The 21358-nt window shown below is 37.6% G+C and overlaps 1 protein-coding gene across 1 annotated transcript in view; it reads right to left on the minus strand.

The window, feature by feature from the left end:
* Positions 1–21358, minus strand: part of MTDH (metadherin) — a 31146-nt gene that overhangs the window by 7675 nt on the left and 2113 nt on the right. Inside the window, exons 2-10 of the mRNA XM_008935924.1 lie at positions 17430–17534; positions 13340–13415; positions 12697–12876; positions 10909–10977; positions 8159–8410; positions 5925–6011; positions 4368–4466; positions 1980–2107; positions 321–440 (exon numbers count right to left, since the gene is read on the minus strand). Of these exons, the coding sequence (XP_008934172.1) occupies positions 321–440; positions 1980–2107; positions 4368–4466; positions 5925–6011; positions 8159–8410; positions 10909–10977; positions 12697–12876; positions 13340–13415; positions 17430–17534 (1116 nt within the window). The remainder of the gene's footprint in view (positions 1–320; positions 441–1979; positions 2108–4367; positions 4467–5924; positions 6012–8158; positions 8411–10908; positions 10978–12696; positions 12877–13339; positions 13416–17429; positions 17535–21358) is intronic.

Genomic DNA, 21358 nt, shown 5'->3' on the forward strand with positions numbered 1-21358 from the left:
AGGAAGTATCCCTGCAGTATAGAATCTTGATTTGACAGAAAATAAGTAACTCAGGATACTTTTCACATATTTCATGCTTTCCAAAAATCCTGCAAAACTACATTGTATTCACAAGTCAAACAGAAGAATTCAAATTAAAGGAAACACTAGTGAGAGAAGGATTACTTTAACTCTTGAAAGACAGCAGCAGACAATCAGTACCATAAAGAAATTAATTTCTCCAAAATAATTTTTTGCTTGACACTAATATACAAAAACAAGGCGATTTTGTGAATGCCTCACAATTGCCTTTCAGACTACCTACATTTTGTTCCATTTACCTGTGCAGGAGAGTTAGCTTCTTCACCTTGCTTCTTCTTTTTCTTCTTCTTTTTCTTGGATTTGCCACTTGTAGAACTCTGAAGAATTGGCTCTGCTTTTTCTCTTTCATTATCTGAAACCTTCATACAGGAATACAAGGTATTTAGCGTTTAAAATGTCAATTAAACATGCCTTCTATAGACTGAACAGATCAACAGCTATAAGGAATTTAACTGCATATAAAAGTAGAGATGAACACAATCTTATCTGTTCAGTTCATTTAAGAAGACTACATTCTTTACGTGCTATCTGGTAATAGAGGTATGGGAGTTGAGAATGAAAAAGGCAACAAAGCACCATGTACCAGTGGCATGAAATGCTTGTTCTCATACAGAGAACTAAATATCACAGAATCATGGAATGGCTTGGATTGGAAGGGACCTTAAAGATCCTTTAGTTCCCATCCCCCTCCCATGGGCAGGGACACCTCCCACTAGACAAGGTTGCTCAAATCCCCATCCAACCTGGTACTGAAGAAAAGTGTATGCAGCAGAACAAGGGAGGTCCTGCTCCCCCTCTACTCTGCCCTGGTGAGACCTCACCTGGAGTATTATGTCCAGTTCTGGGCCCCCCATTTCCAGAGGGACAGAGATCTACTTGAGAGAGTCCAGCGAAGGGCTACGAGGATGATTGAGGGACTGGAACACCAGCCTTATGAGGAGAGGCTCAGAGACCTGGGGCTTCTCAGTCTGGAGAAGAGAAGACTTAGGGGGGATCTAATTAATGTGTATAAACATATGCAGGCTGGGTGTCAGGAAGGAAAGGGCAATCTCTTCTCACTTATTCCCTGCGACAGGACACGGGGCAATGGTCACAAGCTGGAGCACAGGATGTTCCACCTCAACATGAGGAAGAACTTCTTTACTGTTAGGGTTCCAGAGCACTGGAACAGGCTCCCCAGGGAGGTTGTGGAGTCTCCTACCTTGGAGACTTTTAAGACCCGTCTGGATGCGTTCCTGTGTGACCTGCCCTAGACTAGATGGCCCTGCTCTGGCAGGGGGGTTGGACTCGATCTCTGGAGGTCCCTTCCAGCCCCTAACATTCTGTGATTCTGTGATCTACAACTTCCCTAGGCAACCTGTTCTAGTCTCACTACTCCCATAGTAAAAAACTTCTTCCTAATTTCTAATCTAAATCTGCCCTCTTCCAGTTTGAACCCATTACTCCATATCCTATCAATATAAGCCCTTATAAAAAGTCTCTCCTCAGCCTTCTTGTAGGCCCCCTTCAGATGCTGGAAGGCCACTATTAAGGTCTCCCTGGAGCCTTCTCTTCTCCAGGCTGAACAACCACAGCTCTCTCAGCCTGTCCTCATACCAGAGGTGTCCCTGAGAAGTATTTATGAAAAGCAGTTCTAAATCCTCTCTTAGTCCACAAGGATAAGGTAATCCTTATATTATGGTAAGACAGGAAGATATGACATGGAGCTAAGTGGCTTCTATTTCTCAATTAGAACATTCAGCATTTTGCTTCTCTGTGTACCTATTAAAAACAACTGTGCTACTCTTATCAATGTAGAAGAGAGAGAGACTGCCTTTATCATTACCCTTAAGTTAATTAAAGAAACAGTAGTGCCGAGGGCAAAGTCTTGGAGCTAAGGAGAAAATATCACCTTTTACCTTCTGAACATCAGGTACTTCGTCAGGCTGAGGAACAGAAGCAGCAACTTTTTCTTCATCTACCCAGTTTCCCCACTCCTCTGCTGGTGCATTCCAATCAGAGCTGGGATCAGTAGAAGAAAGTCCGTCTACAAAGATCAAAAAGATCTTCAGGAATGTCTCCTTACTTTACAGGTGATCTTTGACAGTTTAATTTTTTTTAAAATCTGTGCATAACCCCCATGTTGATATCAATATATAAATATTCATTTCCTGTACTTATGAAAAAAGTAAATGTTAATGATAGAAGGAAGACTTAAGTAATGAGTAAGACTCATTACTTAAGAGAGAGTTTAAATTTAAGAGTTGTTCTGTATCTTAAACCTTCTTCCTAGTCTGTGAAAAAATTAAGAACTGTACCACCGATCAGTTTTACCTTGTAAGAATCCTTTACAAGTGATATAGCTGAAAGTGTAAATCTCACTGAGCAGAAAGTCATCTTGTAACACTGGCATTTTTGAATGACCTTCCTTCTTCCAAGACTCTAAGTCTTTGAGTCCTACTCCATTTTGCTATCCTTCATTTCTGATGGCAAACATTTATGTTGCCACACAGGAACAACAGATTTAAAGGGTCAGTTCAATAAAAACTGAAAATACCTGAAGGGAAGAACTAAGACTTGGACTGCCTAATAGAAAGGTACAGTAAGCTGATTTTAAACTAGAACACCTCGTAAAAGATCACTTTTCATTTCACATTTATAAGTAACATCACAAGTATTTCCCACCCTCTGTCTATGCCAAATTGAAGGAGAAGAGGAAAACCTGTTGTGTCAATTAGAGCAGGATACAGTTTAAACATTTTAAAGTTAAGTGAAAATGAAAAGCAGTAATAAACCAAATTAAATTTACTTGCAAATATGATGAAACCAAAAATACACTAAGATAGCTAAAGAGTACTTTGTAATATTTTTCCACCTTTTGCTTTCATATAAAAATTTTACTTCAATTACACTTACTGTAGACACTAGAACACTGATTTTAAAAAAATTACTGCCCAACAGCACTTCACAGTTTATCTACTGCCATCTCACTAGCAGCTTAAAGAAAAAAATCCATTATTTTTTATTAACCATAAAAATCAATCAGCAGTATTTGTACACACAGTTAAGTTCCTTGTCCAGAAACCAACAAATACACCTTACTGCTATCACACTGGCCTAAACTCCCATTGTTTCTCCACTTCTGTTAGTGTACACTTCAAAATCAGTTGACATCTATAATCAAATTACTCAATGTACAGAAGCTAGAGCCATAAATGTTCTATGCTTAGAAATATGAATAAATTATGCTTTTGGTAATGTGCAAAAGTTATTACTTTCAAGTGATTAACTTAAGTGTGCTTCCCTTATCCTTAAACCAGATAAAAGACAAAAGATAGACTGCAAAATGATCTGGTATAAGACAAATCATGCCAGAACTGCTGGAACCAAGGACTGCATCAGTCCACTCCACTTTTGCAGTGATTAAACAACTAGCTGTTCTTAGAGAGAACATAGGAGACATTGTTTTCTGGTCAACTTCTTGACTAGTTTTTCAGGTCAGTGACCTAATGAGTGGGGCTAAGTTATTTCTTAAAACATTCTTAGATCTGACTGAATAAAGCTATCAATTACAAGGCAGTTCAAAAAGTGAATCTAAGGCTGAAAGCTTTCTTCACAGGTACAGTTTCAATAGCAAACATTTTTCAGTGGCTGTAACTTTATTATACTACAGCCTGCCTTAGGGAGAGACCATTGCAGGAATTACAAGAATATTTAAAAATGGGCAGAAAGGGGAAAGAGGAGAGTAAACACCAATTTTACTGAATTCCCAAGTAATTTCAGTGATTTCTGCCCTGCATATACTTTCTATACATGTAAGAACTTCCTAATGTTTTCCAGATGAGAAAGTAAGTTAGACAAAATAGGACAGTCTTAAGTCACATTTAGTTTTCAGTAGGGTACACAAATGTAAAAATAAACTCTGTGACTCAAATACAAACTGCTAAATACATCTTTTGCAGACTTGCAGTAGCTTTATCCCATTACTTGCAGTAAGACTGTTTTAATTTACTACCAGGATTTTCTAGCAAAAGCCAGAACCACCTTAAAATGCATGAGATCTCTGACTTCAAGATTCAATATCCAAGTATTTTTTTCTAGAAATTAACCGTTTTCTATCATCATTTCTCAAAATACTTCTTCCTGCTTTCTTCCAACTGTCACTTAGCTTTACAGAAGTGAAACTTTCCAAGTTTATCTTCAAATGCTTACCACTGGCTTATTCAAGCAGCTAATATAAGCAACTACACTTCAAAAGTAACAGTAATTAACAAAATCTTGTTAATGAAAATTTTAGAGGAACATACTTAACCCAGACCATTCGTCATCAACAGGGGGTTGAGCATGACTTAAATCCCACTGGAAATCAGAAGTACCAGTCTGAGGAACTGACTCACTGTTGGATCCTGAAAGGGAATAAATAAAATTGTACCTATAAGTTAAAAAGCTTCCTGAATTTTCTTGGGTGAAGAAATTCCAGTCAAAGTAGGAAAGGAAGTTAGAAGACCCAAAGGGAAAAAAAAAAAAAGTCCAATTTTAAGGACTGCACAGGATAGAAAAACTACAAGGCTCTTGAAAATGGGATATATTCAGAAAACTAGGGTACTGAAGAAGGAAGACAAAATTAAGTCAGGAGAAGAATATGGAAAAAAAAAGAGATAAGGTTGAATAACAGCATCTATACAGCTTACAGCAGTCTCCTCAAACTGAAAACTACAATGAAGTTTTCTGAGTAGTAAAATTATTATCCTTTATAAATAGAACTCTGACAGGGAGAAGCTTAAAAGACTACTAGAAAGAAACCTCATCACTTACATAACAGATACAGCAATTATATTACTCATTACTAAAAATCCAATTCTCATTTCAAGTAAAAGGTTTCAGAAACATAAAAGCAGCATGACAAATAACGGCAAAGCCAGTATCAGCCATGGTGACAGAAAGTGTTAGCCAGCTAACGTCATTATTTTAAGATAAATAAGGCATCAGCAAACAAATCATTATATAAAAAAATAAACCTAAAAAAAAATCTTAACTGTAAGACTGAAGGAAATTAATATATTACTTTATAATGAAACTCACTTTTGACATGAGGTTTAAATAGGGTACCATAGCTACTTAGGTCAGCTCCTTCCTAAGAGAAAATAGTCACATCAAGCTTGTTAGGTGACTGTAGTACGCAAGCAAGAGCAGAAAACCTGACACAGGATCCCTTTGTGTAATAAATCACTGTAGCACCTATGTCAGTGGTTTAATGCACAAGATTTGTTATGAAGTCAGGTTTGCACCCTATAGCAATTTCACCCTTACAAACAAGAAGGCTTCAGAGCCCAGCTTTCCTACCCATCAAACAAGACTCAAGACAAACGCTGTCTATGGAACATATTTTGAAAGCAGTGCGTCAGTTCCTTGAAAGGGAAAAACTCAACCATCAATCAAATAACAAACCTCTCAGAAGATCAGGGTAGAGACTTTCCTGGAAAGCAATCTTCCAGTCTCCAACTAGAGGCACAGCAACACTGAGCAATCTCTATTGGTCATTATTTAGCCTCAACAAACAGGATGGCTAAATAAGAAACGTCACACTCTTATTGACCTAGCTTTTGACCATCCATTTCAGACAGTTACTTTACCACAATTTCAGCATAACAAAAAAAGCTTCCTAGGCTTTCATAAAACATGTCTTCTACCTGTTTCCAGTTACCAGTATTATTTTCAAAGAACAAGGAGAAAGATCCACATTAATGACATTTTGCAAATTCAGTTTCCACCTGGTGGAGTAGAAGAGAGTGTGTGTGTGTGTGTGTGTGTGTGTGTGTGTGTGTGTGTGTGTGTGTGTAAATCTTTGGGAAGGGCATACATACCAGAAACTCCAGGAGTTAAACCAAATGAAGAGAAAGAAGTAGAATTCTGTTCAGAGGTATTAATCCTTGCATCTACATTCCAAGCAGCTGTGGGAGACAAAAAAATAAAAGTAAAACCACCAAACACAACATCACATTGCTGGATCTTCTTTCCTCTACAGCCTTTTGTATATATGTCTCACAAAGGAAAATTGTGGTTGGACTCCCATACTGTTACTCTTCTTCCCAGTACTGCCATCACCTAAGCTACTGAAAATTGTATTTATTAACTCTGTAGATAGAACCTAGTTTGCATCAAATTGTGTGTAAGTTAAAGAACAGAACTGAGTTCAGAACAACTTTTGACAAACAGAAACTAAATGCTTAGAAATTAAGACATTTCACCATTAAGTATAAGGTAGAAAATAAGTAGAAATAATCAGTAGCATTAGCGTGTCAAAAGAAATATCTGATTAGAATAGGATTCTAAATAAAAACTACTAGTGGCTTTTATTTAGAATTACACTTAATTGCAGGGCAGGCGCTCAAAACTGGACAGAGTATTCCAGATGTTGTGCAAAGCAGACAATCACTATCCCAAATCTATTGACACCTGTTAATATAGTCCAGAATACTGTTGATGTCACTTGCTACTGGGGCCTATGGATGGCTCACATCTAGCTTGGTGTCCCCCAGAATGCCTTATCCCCAGAGCTGCTCTCCAAACAGTCCCCAGACAGGGGTGCTCCCTACCCAGATGCAGCACTTCGTATTTGCCACTGTTGAACTTTCTCAGGTTCCTGTTGGTCCCACTTCTCCAGCTTGTTTAGGTCCCTCTGGACAGCACCCTGATCTGGACTGTATCAGTTGCTTTCCCTCCTCCCCACTCAAGTCTGATGTAACCTGGGAATTTGCTGTGAAGGACACTTGGACCTCCAGGTCATTTATGAAGATGATAAACAGGACAGCAGTAAGTGCAGAGCCCAGCAATATCCCCCTTGCCACCAGCCTCCAGGCAGAGTACAACTCACTAATCAACCATCCCAACTTGGATACAATAATGCTGTGAGGAACAGTGCTGAAAGCGTTACTAAAGTCATCATAGAAGGTGTCCACTGCTCTCTCCTCACCCACAAAACCAGTCATTTTACCAGAAGCAAATTGGTCTGGTCAAGCATGAGGTATTCTTGGTGACAACAACAACAAAAACAGATTGCTCATATTCACTGAGAACTACCATATTGGAATACAGAGCAGAACACAGCTAACTGAAATAGAAAAAGAGCCCTTTGCCTCTCCTTGGTGACAGTAAAGCTTCCAATGGTATAGGTCTCAGGAACCACAGTTCAAGATACGCAAGACAAACAAGAGGTCTAGGCTAAAGCAACGCTGCTGACTACAAAGGAACATTGCTCTCCGGAAGAGATTAGGATCACTTAGACTGAACAGTTGGAAGGATCATATCAAAGCATCTATTAATAAGTTGAAGATTGTTGCTCAGAGAGAAATGAAGAATTCTCTTATCCGCTATTAGTATGGACTGTATCAGTGATAAAGGCAAAAAATTGTACTGGAGAGGACTAAAAACAATTTCTAATGAGAAAACACGTGTAACTCTAAACGTTACAAGAGTTGAACCATCTTTATGCCTGGAGCCTAAAACAAACAACAGAATAGACTTGCCATAGAATGCTGTGCTTTAAAGGTCATCTAGTCCAACCCCAACCAGTAAACAGGGACATCTTCAACTAGTTCAGGCTGCTCAGAGCCCCATCAAGCCTGACCTTGAACATCTCCAGGGATGGGGCCTCCACCACCTCTCTGGTCAGCCTGTTCCAGTGCTTCAGCACTCTCATAGTAAAGAAATTCTTCCTAATGTCTAATCCAAATCTACTATGACTACTACTTACTGCTTAGGACCTGGGTTTTAAGATATTATTTAAAAAAAAAGCTGCACTTCAAAATTACTTCAGAATAACTTTCAGATTTTTAGGAAAGTGATACAAAAAATTTGATTTCTTCATAGAAATAATTTTATTTCAGATAACTCCAAAACCCCAGTTAAACCGTAAACAAAACCACAGATGTTAAGCCATCAAAATGTACAGTAAACAAACTGCTCAGTTCATATTTCACTAGACCACTACAAGATTTTTTTTAACATACAAACAAAGCTATTTAAGAGACTCACTACTAAAAAAATATACTTATGTAAAGATGCTTAAGTGAAGCAAGTTTTCTTTGCAAAAGCTTACCAATAGGAGTGAATAAAGAACGCTCTTTCCAGGGCCTGCCCACCAGGGTTACACCCCAGTCCTTCCCGTTTCCATTAGTGTCGCCAGCGTCCTGGCCCCAAGCTGATGCCTCAGTCTTCCTCTTCCCCGCGGCAGCTGAAGGAACAGATGTCCATTTCTCCTCCCCTACACCAATCTGGGGGGAGATTTTTACCGACTTCTCATTCCAGCTTCCTCCATTTACTGTATGGCTTTCACTCAATCCTGGAGAAACTTAAATACAAACAATGAAAGCATTATTTAAGATAAAAATGGGATGAAGAATTAAAATATTACTTAGGTGCACATACACTTAAAGAAAGTAAAACTGAACAGCATCTTTGCTACAACCAGTGTGAATACAGAAGAGCCGTTGCTCTGTCTGAGCTGATTTTCCAGTTCAGAAGATATGCACCATCTGTCTACTAACTTGAAGAGTAAGGAATAAACAGCACCAAACGGCACGCTCCTTCCTGCGCCCCCTTTACAGGGCTGGTGAACCAGTGCCTCCAGATTAAAACCAAACCCAAACCAAGGGGGCGGGGGTGCTTCCAACACTGCTACGTAATTTCTCTCACAGAGTACAGTGGTTATCTGTGGAAAATCCCATGCATGCTACATTGACAATACTTTCTGTTTCACAACTGCATGCAGCAGTTTCCCACGCAGGAAGCAGAAGAAATGTCTGAGGATTAGAAAATGTTTCCCAGACACTACACTGGATTTACAAAAAGCTTAACTATGATATTGACCAGAGTCTCCATCAAGGTTAGAGAAAAAGTCATGGTAACACTCCCAAAATAGTTTATAAGCAATATATTTGACTTTACACTATTGTAAAAGACCACAAGACTACAACAGTCTACCCTGATGAGAAATAACTAGCCATAGCAAGTTTAATGTATACTTTGAGAGGACTCAGTAGTACACTGAGACATAAAGGACCATCATGATTTTTTTTTTTTTTTTTTAATACTTATGTCCCTATAAAACAAAGGCTAATGGTGACCTGGTGCACTCAGCCTGAGTTCCTATATATCACAAACCTTTCTCAAAGGGCTCTGTTTATCAAGTCCTCTCTCTTTTTATATATGCAGTGTAAAAAAACCTGCTGATTTACAAACAATTAAGAAATAGCTACATATGGCAAGTATAACATTTAAGTAGTCAGCCAAAATCTGATGCATAAGTCAGCCAATATCATATGCCAACAAAACCTACAGATCAAATACTTTATTCCTCAAACAAACTCACAGCTCAGGCAGCCTCACTGGCAGGGAATTAATTAGGTGAGATATTCTAGATTTTCTCAGAGTAATCACTTCCAAATAGACATCTGTAAGGTCACCATTGCTGTAAAAACACTGCCCTTTCTCTCACTAACACTGATCCTGTCAGTCACCAGCCCCCAAGAGTAATAGGAGGTTTTAGGGGAAGACAACAACAAAAATAGCAAAGAGCCAGAAACCAAACTGTATCTGGTACAAAAACTTTTGCAACCTTGCAAAAAGACAGCCGAAGTCCTGAAGCAGAAGCTTAACCATTTTGTGTTTATCATACCATTCTTGAGTCACAAACATTTACTGTCTATATGACCAGCAAGTTTTCACAGAATCACAGAAAGCTTAAGATTGGAAGTGATCTCTGGAAGTCACCCAGTTCCACCTACTGCTCAAAGCACAGCTAACTTCACAATTATATCACATTATTCAAGTTCTGGAAATCATAAAGGCTGGGTTCAAAATATCTCTGGGCAAACTTACAAAAAGCATTTTTCCTCATGGCCAGTCAGAATTTCCCTTACTGAAACTTGATTATTGCCTCCTGTTCTCCCATTATGCATCTCTGAAGAACACAGTTCCTTCCTTACACACTTCTGTGGACTTCCTGGTCCAGGAAGTTGCATGTGAGGTAAAGTTGTCAAACTAGCAGAAAGTAATTAAATTCCTGAATCCACATGCTATCAATAGCTTGTTCATCGCCTTGCTTAATTACACTAACTACTTCTTGATAAAGCAACACCAGAAATGTTGGCTAAGTGTAAGACAACTTGATTTCATTATGCCAAACTAGTTCACTTACATTGCAATATTACTATAGCAGCATCTTCTGGAAGAAAACTGCTAAGGATTACTAGATCACAGCCTAAAACCAGCCAAATATTTTAATGATTACATATGACATAGAATGTCATGTATATTTATTTATAAACATACATTTATATTTAAGTACTTTCCAAATGAATCTGTTTAAAGTATGCCTCTCAAAGGAGTAAGTAAAGAATTGAGTAACTTGTGTATATAATGTGAAACAAGTGCAAACTCTGCCATAATCAGTACTGGTATTTTGGAGCTCTTTGCAGTTGTATATATTAAGTTTTTCTTAGCAAGATAATACCAGAAAAAAGTGAGTAAGTCTGAAAAGCTAGCAAAACAGTTAATGGAGCTTGAGAATAAACTTTACCATTTTGTAACTAACAATTTGTGTAACAGGTAATCGGTCTGAAAATTCCAGATACTGAATCCTTTTCCTACAAGTTATAGAGGCTGTTTTCAACCTGTTAAATAGTAACTGCAACTTAGAAGCATAACATCTGCATAGTGAAAAATGTCAGCTGCATAATAAAGTTCCAGACCAGCAACCACACAATCCTGCGCTGACAATTTGTATTTTCACTTCCATTAAAGATTCTTCTAGTTAATTAGGATGCCTAATGATGAAAAGCCTTTTACCTTGTGGAATTGATGACTCTCCCTTTGCAGGTTTAGAGGTGCTAACTTGTGCATTCAGAAGTGCATCGCCTGGTTAAGAAGTAAGAGGAAACAGCTAGAGTAAGTTTTTTCTATTAGTAACATCTGTAAAAATCTTCTAAAAGAATACCCATTGCTGACATTTTATGGAAAAAACCCACATCAATACCTCAAAATAAAATATTCCCTGAATAAAATGAAAAAGTCTTTTTTTATTATTTGTGTTTATTTTGCAGACAGAATAAACTCAAAACTGGTTTAGGGCCTATAAACCAAGTAAGAGCAAATTTCAAAGAACTCTAGCCAGGTTTCCCAAGAATGGTGAGCAGAAATCTAGAACAGAGGCAGTCATTTTCAAATAAAGGGCAACTCTAAGTATTTCAGAAAGCTATAGCTATTTCTAACTTCTGCTTTACCACTAGATAGAACTGAACTCTTTTCAGATTAGTCTGGTACAAAGTGACACATGAGAACACATGACACACAAAGGACTCCGGCTAGGGAGGTGAATGTAGTTATGGTTAGCCACAGAGTATACAGACAGTTGGAATAACCATTTCTTGAAGCATTTCTGTTTGTGTGTAGATAGACAGAAAAAAAGAAAATGTGGAAGAACTGAGCTAGTCCTCAACGACAAGTATCATGCACTCAGTCAGGATGCAAACAAGTGTCAGAAAAAACAGTAGGTAAGGCATGCAAATTGCAGTAAATTGTTACAAGGTACCAGACAGTTGCTAGGCTCAGTCTTTTTGTCACTTGGCTAGAATATCAAGATTCACCCAACTAAAGTGCCAAATATATCAGTAGGCTAAAAGTATGCCAGAAACTGAACTGTTTGTGTCTTCAGATGATTCTACCTTCTTAAGCCATTTCTCAGTTGCAGCCAAATATGAACTGCTGTGCCTACACATGGTTTAAACCAGCCCACAACTTTTTTTCTGATAACAGTAGCAGCCACAGAAGCTAAAGCCTACATTTCTTTATTGAATCCTCAGCTATAATAGTTGATTAATAATCTCAGCTATATGCGCCCTACCATTGTGAACAGCTTTTGTACAGATACTACTAAGTCTATGCTGGAAAAAAACATCCACATGTTAAGCAGTGAATGATCTGTGAAGAGAAAGCACAGGCATAACCTTCCCACAAGGAAGTATTCAAAAATTTGGTGCTGCCTGCACCAGTGCTGAGGGTGCCCTTGATGTTTCCAGAAACATGAAGGGCAGAGGCAGCAGAGCACAAGTGAAGGAAAGAGGATATATGCCTATGCAGCTGTGCACCTACTGACAGAGCACCAGTGGGGAGGCCAGTATTTCAGCCACTTACTCCAGAATGTCAGAGCTCAGCTTCCCCTGAAGTGTGGCTCAAAAAAACAAAGGAGGATGTTTACCACAAACAAAAGTACCTTTACACAGTTTGAAATTTTCTCCTCAAGAGTTACACCTCCAAATATACTTATCAAATTGCACTGTGGGAGGTTTAGGTTGGATATTAGGAAAACATTTCTTCACAAGAAGGGTTGTCAAGCTTTGGAACAGGCTGACCAGGGAAGTGGAGGTGTTTAAAAGATGTACAGATGTAGTGTTTAGGGACACAGTTTAGTGGTGACCTGTCAGTGCTGGGTTAATGGTTGGACTCAAATGATCTTAAAGGTTTCTTCTAATAAAAATCATTCTATGATTCTATTATACATCCAAAACAGTCACTTTTTAAGCATTCAAGTGAAGTTATCTTTCTAGAATATGTTCACAGACCTACTGACCATCATACCTTTATTTTTTCTGAGACCAACTGGAAGTGATGATGTAGGCATCAGCTGTTCAATGGATAGTGTAAGTGTATTTTCCACCCCTTGGAGATTTGATTCTCCTGAGCCACTGTCGGTCAGCACCTTGTCTCTCTTACGCTGTTGCCGCTTCTCTCTGTTACTGATTTTTGTTTCCCAGGTTCCTAAAACATTCCCCAAATGAAAACATCACTACTTAAGTCATAAAGGAAAAAGGGAAGAGAGTTTTATCTTGTTGCATATCAAGCTGAAGTCCAAGTACAGGTTCAGTTCAAAAATCACAGGCATGGCGGTCAGATTCAACATTAGTTTGAAAATATGAAAAATTGGTCAAAGCTAAGTTATTCTGGATGTAATGTGATAATACTTTGCTTCGCAGAGCAAAACATGAACAATGTGAGGGTCCTACTATTCTCAGTTTTTATAAGTTTTAACTTCAAAAAAATTCAGTTGAAATGATTAAATACTGCTATTTCAAAGATCAGATTTCCAGATACAATATGCAGTTATGGAGTAATGACAAATTGAGTTTCTCATGTTTCTTTACAAAGCACAAACAAGTAAATTTTCAACAGCATTTAAGTCAAAATACGTCTAATTGCATTTTTTTGTGTTTGTGTTCAGTACCTTCATCAACTTCCTTTCCATCTAGACGTGACATATCCTGAACCGTTTTAGCATCTCCCTTTGATTTCTTTTTTTTCTTTGACTAGAACAAAAATAAAACATTATCTTAATAATTACTTAGTGATCACCTGTCACAGTGATTCAGAATTCCCCCCCACTGAAGCACAGGAGTAGGCGCAAAACAGATTTTCCTGAACAATCCTCTGTATGGACAGTCCCTTCAAAGGAGTACTAAACAATACTAACTGCTAAACATAAATTAAGATCACTGAAGTAACACAGAAAACTTATGCAGTACACAAATGGCAGGAAGAAAACAAGAATGATTGCTTATGTTACAGAGCACAAAGCCAGGTGGAAGAAGCTATGTGTACAGTCTCAGACAAGTAATGAACTGTGTGGCAGCCAGATCCCACTCTGGCAAAATTTGTTTTGTGCCGAAGCAAGTGTGAGGTTACACATGGAGAAATAAGTAATGCCAGTGACTCCTTAAAAAAAGTGGGTAGGAGAATTTCAGCTTGGATGAACTCTTTGCAGATGTTTTCCAATAGACATACAGTGTTTTATTCCAAGGTTTTAACAGTTATGGCCTCTTGGATATACAAGCAGAGATAAAAGAGGAACAGAGATGACAACTTCTGCAAGCAGATTTGGAGCAATAGATAGCAATATAAAGTGTTGAAAAGATATTACTGAGAAAAGAAGATGAAAAATGGCCAAAGATACTGGAGGAAAGCATACTGCAGAAAGCCTCGGTGTTTAATCTTTTGATAAGCTGAAGTGATGACAAATTGACTTGACTATCTTCTTAGAAAGAAAATACGTTACTGAAAAGCTTTTCAATCTAGTAAAGAAAGGTGTAAGAACTACCAGATAAACCCGAATGAAAAAAAAAAAAGCCAAACACAACAGACTTTTTAAAGAAAGACGGTCACCCACTCAAATGTTGTAAGGGGAACTAGTCACTGATTCACTGTCTCTGGAATACTCAAATATGGATATTCCAAGAACGCTAGATATCTTTCTAGAATACCTGCTTCTGCCAGAATAGAAGGCGCTCTGGCAAACAATCTGGCTTGTCCTCTAGGGCAGTAAACCCCTAGTTAACCGTTGAAGTCAGTTCCCCAAATATTATAGGTATTTTGGCACAGCACTGCATATAGGCAGTGAAATTTTAATTATCCCTGGTGCTGCAGTAACAAGCCATACTGCTTTCAGTACCTGTATGGAGACTGCGTGATGCTTTTTGGGCATACTAACTCAACAGCCCGTGAGCTGCATGTCATCATGGTTCTAAGAAAATGAACAAGCCCAATTACTTGCCATAGCACCATCTAAGGAAACAATTAAAAAGGGAAGTGAAAGACAGCACGAAAAACGATTACTAATTGCTTCTTGGAGCTCAAGCAGAGGAAAGGTTAATAAGTTTGTGCCTATAGCTCCCACTTTCAGCTGAACTGAAGTCTTGGCACCTCCCACCCACAAAGCTGTAATGACCCAATTGTTCTCTGGCTCTAAGAGAACACCCGAAATTACTTCAGAAGCATCCCAGACAGGAGTTTAAGATGACTGCTTTCCCAAATTATAACCCCAGCTTCTTAAATAACTAACTCCTGCAGAGGGACTGACATTAAATTTTATACTTCTCATGAAACCAAAGTTTAGCAGCTTTTAAAATAAGTCTGTCACTAACAAACTAAAAAAAAACCCCAAAATTCAAATCTTGAAAATATCCTTACTTCCCTAACCTGAGTTACTAGAATCTGACCTGAGAAACCAGAATCATGGTGAGTTCTCCAAGTCACTCACCACATGCCTAACTTGGTGCTGTAACAGTCACTATCTCAGTAACAAACTGACTAAAACAGCAAGAGACATTAAAGGCTACTGGGCAAGCTAGCCAGGCATTTTGCAGAAGTCTGTCCATTCAAAGTATCACCTTCTGCAACACAGAAATCTGCCAGTATTGCCTCTTCAACCAGCTACAGAGCACAGCAGGTACTCAGCAAGGCTACTTCAAAGTCTGTCTTTAAGATATCCTGTCACTCATGCAACAACAGAAACACAAACCTTCCTTCCTCAAAGCCAATAGTCTGCTTCTAGTGTTCAAGACAAAGGCACTTGTTCATGTGCAAACAGAACAGGCAATGAAGTTTTAACACTCTGCAATCTCATCCATAGAGTCACTTCTTGGATACAGTCCCTTATGCTAAAACCTAAAAAACCTCCTGTACTGTGCAAGTCAATAGAATAGGAGGAAACTATTCCGTGTCAAGAGAACCATAAACCCTATGATAGCCAAAGTCCAGATGTTACCCAAAGCTTTCCCTGCCCCAAAGGAACAAGAAGAGAATACAACTTAAATTATGATCCTGCAAAAACATGCATGAAATTCACAACCCTGAAGCAGCTAAGAAACTCGGAACCAGAAAGGGAGTGAGATTTTTCACTGAAAACTTATATTCAAGCACAACAACAACAAAAAAAAAATCATACCTTCAGGTCACAGATTACATATAATCATGTATCTAGGATGTACGCACATACTACTTAAATCCCACTCATTGACTTCTACCACCCACACCAAGATGTACCAAGACACACGCACAGGACCCAGCACAACCTTCTTGGCAGGTTGATAATGTTACAAATGTAACAGATGCTCTATGGGGCTCAACCAAATAATTAGATACCTGTAAAGTTTAAAGAAAGTTCTTTGGTGTGTTTTTAACTGAAAGGTAACAATAAACTCTTGAAGCAATCATGCTTTGTCTAGGGGTCCCCAAAATGATATGAAAACAATTAGCTGAATAAGAATCCATATCTGTATAATGGTATTGATTCTTGGAGCTGTATCTTCAACTTAACATTTTAAAATTCAGATCACTATGTTTGCAGTTTTAAAATAAAGCTCAAGTTTAGCATTCAAACACCTTATCTACTTGGAAACCTGCCTGAGGTTAAGTGAAAGTTGAGAAGAAAAATCGTAATTTCTTCAGGATCAGATTTTATTGTGTTCTTGAAAAAAAACCCCACAAGTCCATCTGATATGTAACACACAGACGAGAAAGAGATGCACAGCATGGAATTAAGGCAAATCCATCTCACAGAAAAGTCCTTCTGTATGCCAGGGCTAAAACTGTTTAGAGCCTTATAAAAATCTAACAGGATATAGTCTTTTAGCCAAGATATTAACTGTAAAAGAAGTTATAGGATAATGAAGCAAGTTAATTAAAGCTTGGACAAGCTAAACAAATTACAATAATCACCTACTGACTTCAGTTTATACATGGTCATTTGTTGTTTGAACACTCCTCAGTACAGTTAGAACAAGTGTATTTTGTGGAAGAAAATAAATTGTAAATCCATGATGGTAGGAAATCTGATGCACAATGTTAGCAAAAGAATCAAGCCAAAAAAAATCAAAGGCCTATCATAAATGCATCCATGTTGCCTACAGATGAAAGCATTTACAATAAGGCTAGAAGATAGTAGTTCTCACAGTGAAAAAAAAAAAAAAAAAACATTGCTATTAGAATGGTATCTTTTAGATAGAGCTACAGACTAAGTTCGTTTGCATAACAAAAAGCTCACATCGGACTTCAAAGCCCATATTTGTCAACAGAAATTAAGAACTCTAATCACTACTGGACACATCTGACAAAAGACATAGGGAGGCAGTGGTCTTAATCCTTTGAATAATAGTGCCCCAATTGTAAGACTATTGACAAGCCACTTAACAATACTATCATTTCCTTGCATCTTCACAGAAGCCAACAAAGACAAAAGACAAACTTAACTTCTGTAGGCTTAACATTTTTCACACGGTAAACAGAGACATCAGTGTTTACTGGGAGGTGGGGAGGGGAGTTCCCTTGATGCAAGCAGTCTGTGATAAAGCACAACCTCAGAAGTTAAGAACATACTTTAGCTCTTTCCAACACCTAAATCAGATCACTACTCTTCATCGGAAGAAATACGCTTCTTCACTCACATAAGTAACAGCATTTCAAAACAAACAGAACTATTAGATACTGAAACACCGTGCACTAAGCTTTATCATCATCATTATTCCATACCCGTAACTCACCTTCTCATTCTTCTTTTCTGTGTCCAGAGGCTGCTTTACATTTTCTTTACGGACTGGCTGTATCACTTCATCTTCAGACACATCAAGGAAAGACCGTCCATTAGGCTGTGTAAACAGTAATCGTGAATAATAAATTTGGAAAAAGCAGATTAGGCAAGGCTCAAATTACGCTGTTACTGAAATGCAGCTATTTGTTGACTGAAAAAATGCTTGCAGGGTTAAGTAAAGGAGACAGAATTGGTGCTGGTGCAATTGGATTGCTGCTCATATTAGCTACTGCAACTCTATATTTACCAAACAGAAAAGAAAAAGGAAAAAGGTCTCCCGATTTCATCTCAATCCCACTCAACATATGCATTGCTGATCAAAAGGTTAATTTCTGAAAGTTACCCACTTTCAGAACAGCCACAGTTATGTGCCATAAATTATCTAATCAAATGAACAAATTTACAACTTTGCAGTGGTTCCACTACAAATGAAATTTTAAAATAATTTCTACTTTGATCAAATTTCTATAATTTCTACCTATCCCTCACAGCTCACTTCCTTCACAAGTAGAACGTCACAGTAAAACAGAAATTAAATACAAAGCATGACTTAGCAAGACATCCTATTGCTCTTTCCAGACAGACTTGACTAGAGGTGTTACATTAGTCTGCCATTTTTCCCTCATAGAATAAAGGAAAGAAAATTAGCATACAGTATTTAACATCCAAAGTTCAATGTCTGGACAGTCATTAAATTAGCCTTTATCATCACCTTTGACAGCAAAGGCATATGTCTTAGCCTATCTATTTCCTATGCAAAAATGTAGTAATTTTAAAAGTCATGTTTATTGTTAATAAAAAGCTGTGACTGAAGTTACTGTGCTTAACTGCAGAAAAGATTAAAAAAAACTGTCATACTGTCAGCCACTAGTAAATGAAAAAACATTGCCAAGTGTAGCAACTTATATTGAGTCCAAATTTCATACTGATTCAACATTCCTAATGATTCAGATAAACACTGAAAATGAAACAGGGCACCAAGCATATGTAACTACTTCATAGTTGCTTTAACTTCTGCAATTTCTTTTTGAAGTTCAAAGTGTATTATCTTTATTTTTGTTATTTAAAACCCAAAAGTTATTTTAACTCTGCATCACATGAATCCAACTGCTTTAAAGCAAAACAAAGGCCACATCACAACTTAGTGTGACCTCTTCCTTCAAATACCAGATCTGATCCTCAATTTAACTGGTGCAGGCTTTCAAGTCTTGCCATGTTATATTATGCTTACAAATCACCCTTGGTATGATTTCACCAGTGCTTAACATAGTATTGCTAACTGTAGTTAGGCAGCATGCCAACTTCTTATTTTGTAACTATTAATAGATATTGAAAGATCAGGTCACCTAAACCCTTTTCAGCTGCAACAACCAGGTTTAAAACAGACCTTTCATATCTAAGATACAGCATATTTCCCTCAGCATTCTAAAAATTTAAGTATATTTTACAGATCTGCATCTCAAAATGCTCTAAAAGGTCCTCTTGGCAAAGCTCACAGTACTAAATTCTACAGGGATACCACAGACCTGATACTCAATATTGGAAACGACCTGTTGTCAAAAATCAGTCCTTGAACCCCCCTGTTTTCTGCAGATTCCATACAGCCGTGTTATTAGTGGTGTGATGTCTTTCAAAACACGTTAGTACCTGTGATGTTTAAGATTTCAACCTGGAGAATCACTATCCCTAAGTCACTTAGCAGCAGTTAGATTTGCTGCATCTAGAACTGAACTTGTGTCAGCAATGTTTACATCTGACTAACTTTTAAAATTCTGGACCTTGCTTTGCTTCTTTGCTATTGCACATATACCTTACACCGAAAACCACTTTCCTAAAGCCTCTCAAAAATTCAAGAGAAAAAAAAAAAAGCTTTAATCTTTAAAAAACCCAAAACAACACAACACAGTCATTTTTCTGAAGCAATAAACTGATTCATATCCATCAAGAACCCTCTGGAAAAATTAATCCACATGACTGTTTAAAATGCTGTCTGATCATTTGACCATGTAACAACAACCGTCATAAATATGTTTAAAACCTTGTACTTTGAAACATTTCTCTCTGAATTGTAAGTCTCCTTTTCAGTAGAAGCATTCCACATTTATTTTCTGCCCACAGATGAATCACAGAACTTTAACCAAAATTCATATGACCTTTTCTGGATATACCAAAGATAGTAACAGAAGCGGGAAAGAGAAAAGGCTTTCCATACTATTCAGAAATGTTTCTTTTAAAACACAACTACATACAAAAAGTTTTAAAGTTTATGGTAATATATTAAGCATCCACTGGCAAAACCGATTAATTCAAATGGTGCAATTTATTACATGTCATCTTTTTTTCTCATCCTAAAAGCTCTAGGGAAGATGCAACAAAGCAGAAATAGTGCTGTCAGTAACACTGATTTCTGAACACATTTATTGCCTGCTGGCCTTAAAGCCCCTATACTTAAATAAACCTTTTTCACAAACATTCGAGTGCATTAAGATAATCCAGAAGTAGAATAAAGGTTTTGCTGAGACTGTTAAAACAAAAAATATTGCTCTTTAAATATGGCATAGTGCAACAGATAACTCAGTTTCACACTTCAAATGGCACTGAAATGACTATCATTTGAGTCTTACAAGGCTGCATTTGTCAAAGTCCTTAGTTATGCATTATAAAGATATGCCTACTTACAATATCTTTGGCCAATCTGTTTACCTATATTATTTTTTCTGTTACCTTAAGAAACTAATTTTCTTTTTGAGCACTGGAGAATCTTATAGCCCTACTTCTGCAATTTGACAATTAACATATACACAAAATTAACACGTGAGTAACAGTTTTAAGTATGAAAAAGTCTTCACACAGTCTAATTCTAAGTGCAATAAGCATAAAATAGCCACAGCCTGAAAAGTTCGTTCAAGCAGAACAAGAAGGGAACTTTCTCAAAATAATGCAAATGCGTCTACTAAAATGTGTAGCATTTACTGCCAGGTGTACTTCAAACAATAGGAAGTACATAATCAATTTGGCATTTTCAGCACCTACAAATAGATGGTATGAATTGCTTTCTAAAGCTGCAGTGGAGTACAGAAGATGGTTACTCTCAAGTTTCAAGATGTACAGAAACCACTTAGGAACATTTTCATCTTTTTTCTGCTGAAGGTTTAAAAAGTACAAGAAAGAGGCACAGCAATTATTGAGAAGGGAAAATAATTAAAATTAAAGAAAAAAGATTTTTGGAAATTAAAAAAACAAGTCTTAACGGGGCCAAAGAGCTCTGCCCCCGCCAGGAGCTGAAAAACAAACAAAACTAAAAAACCCACCAGATAAAAAAGGCTTTAGGTTTACTGCATAGAACTTAAAGTAAGGATACCATGATGCTCCCTTGCTCCAAGCAGCTGTAGGAAGTCAGAACTGGCTCTGTCAACTATAGTGTTAATGAAGGCTAAACCACTTCAGCTTAATTTTTTTCCTCAGTCTGCCCCATAGCAAGGAAATAAACATAACCTCACAGTTGCCACTGTATCCAGACAATGCAGTGTTAGCCAACTAAACTTACTGTACCAAAAATATCAAGTAAATTGTAACCTATCTGTACCAGAACTGAACAAAGCCACGTGCAAGTAACAAAGCAATAATACTCTTCCTCAGGAGGGGTACAGTGAAGAACCTTTCTGATCCTGACTAATGATGAGTGCTATGCATCACCTGCCATACAATGAGCTCAGTAATTCTGTATTAAAGTAAACTTACAGCTTTTAATTTACATCTGTAATGTGCTCTTTAATGCTATAGACCAGTTGCTCCAAGCTTTCCAAAATGCCTGCAATGAAAACCTAGACCCTGGCATAGCAAACGCTGTAGTGAATCTACCAATAACAGGCTTACTCTTTC

Source organism: Merops nubicus, unplaced genomic scaffold (genome assembly GCF_000691845.1).
Source record: "Merops nubicus isolate BGI_N331 unplaced genomic scaffold, ASM69184v1 scaffold37362, whole genome shotgun sequence".
Taxonomy (NCBI): Eukaryota; Metazoa; Chordata; class Aves; order Coraciiformes; family Meropidae; genus Merops; species Merops nubicus.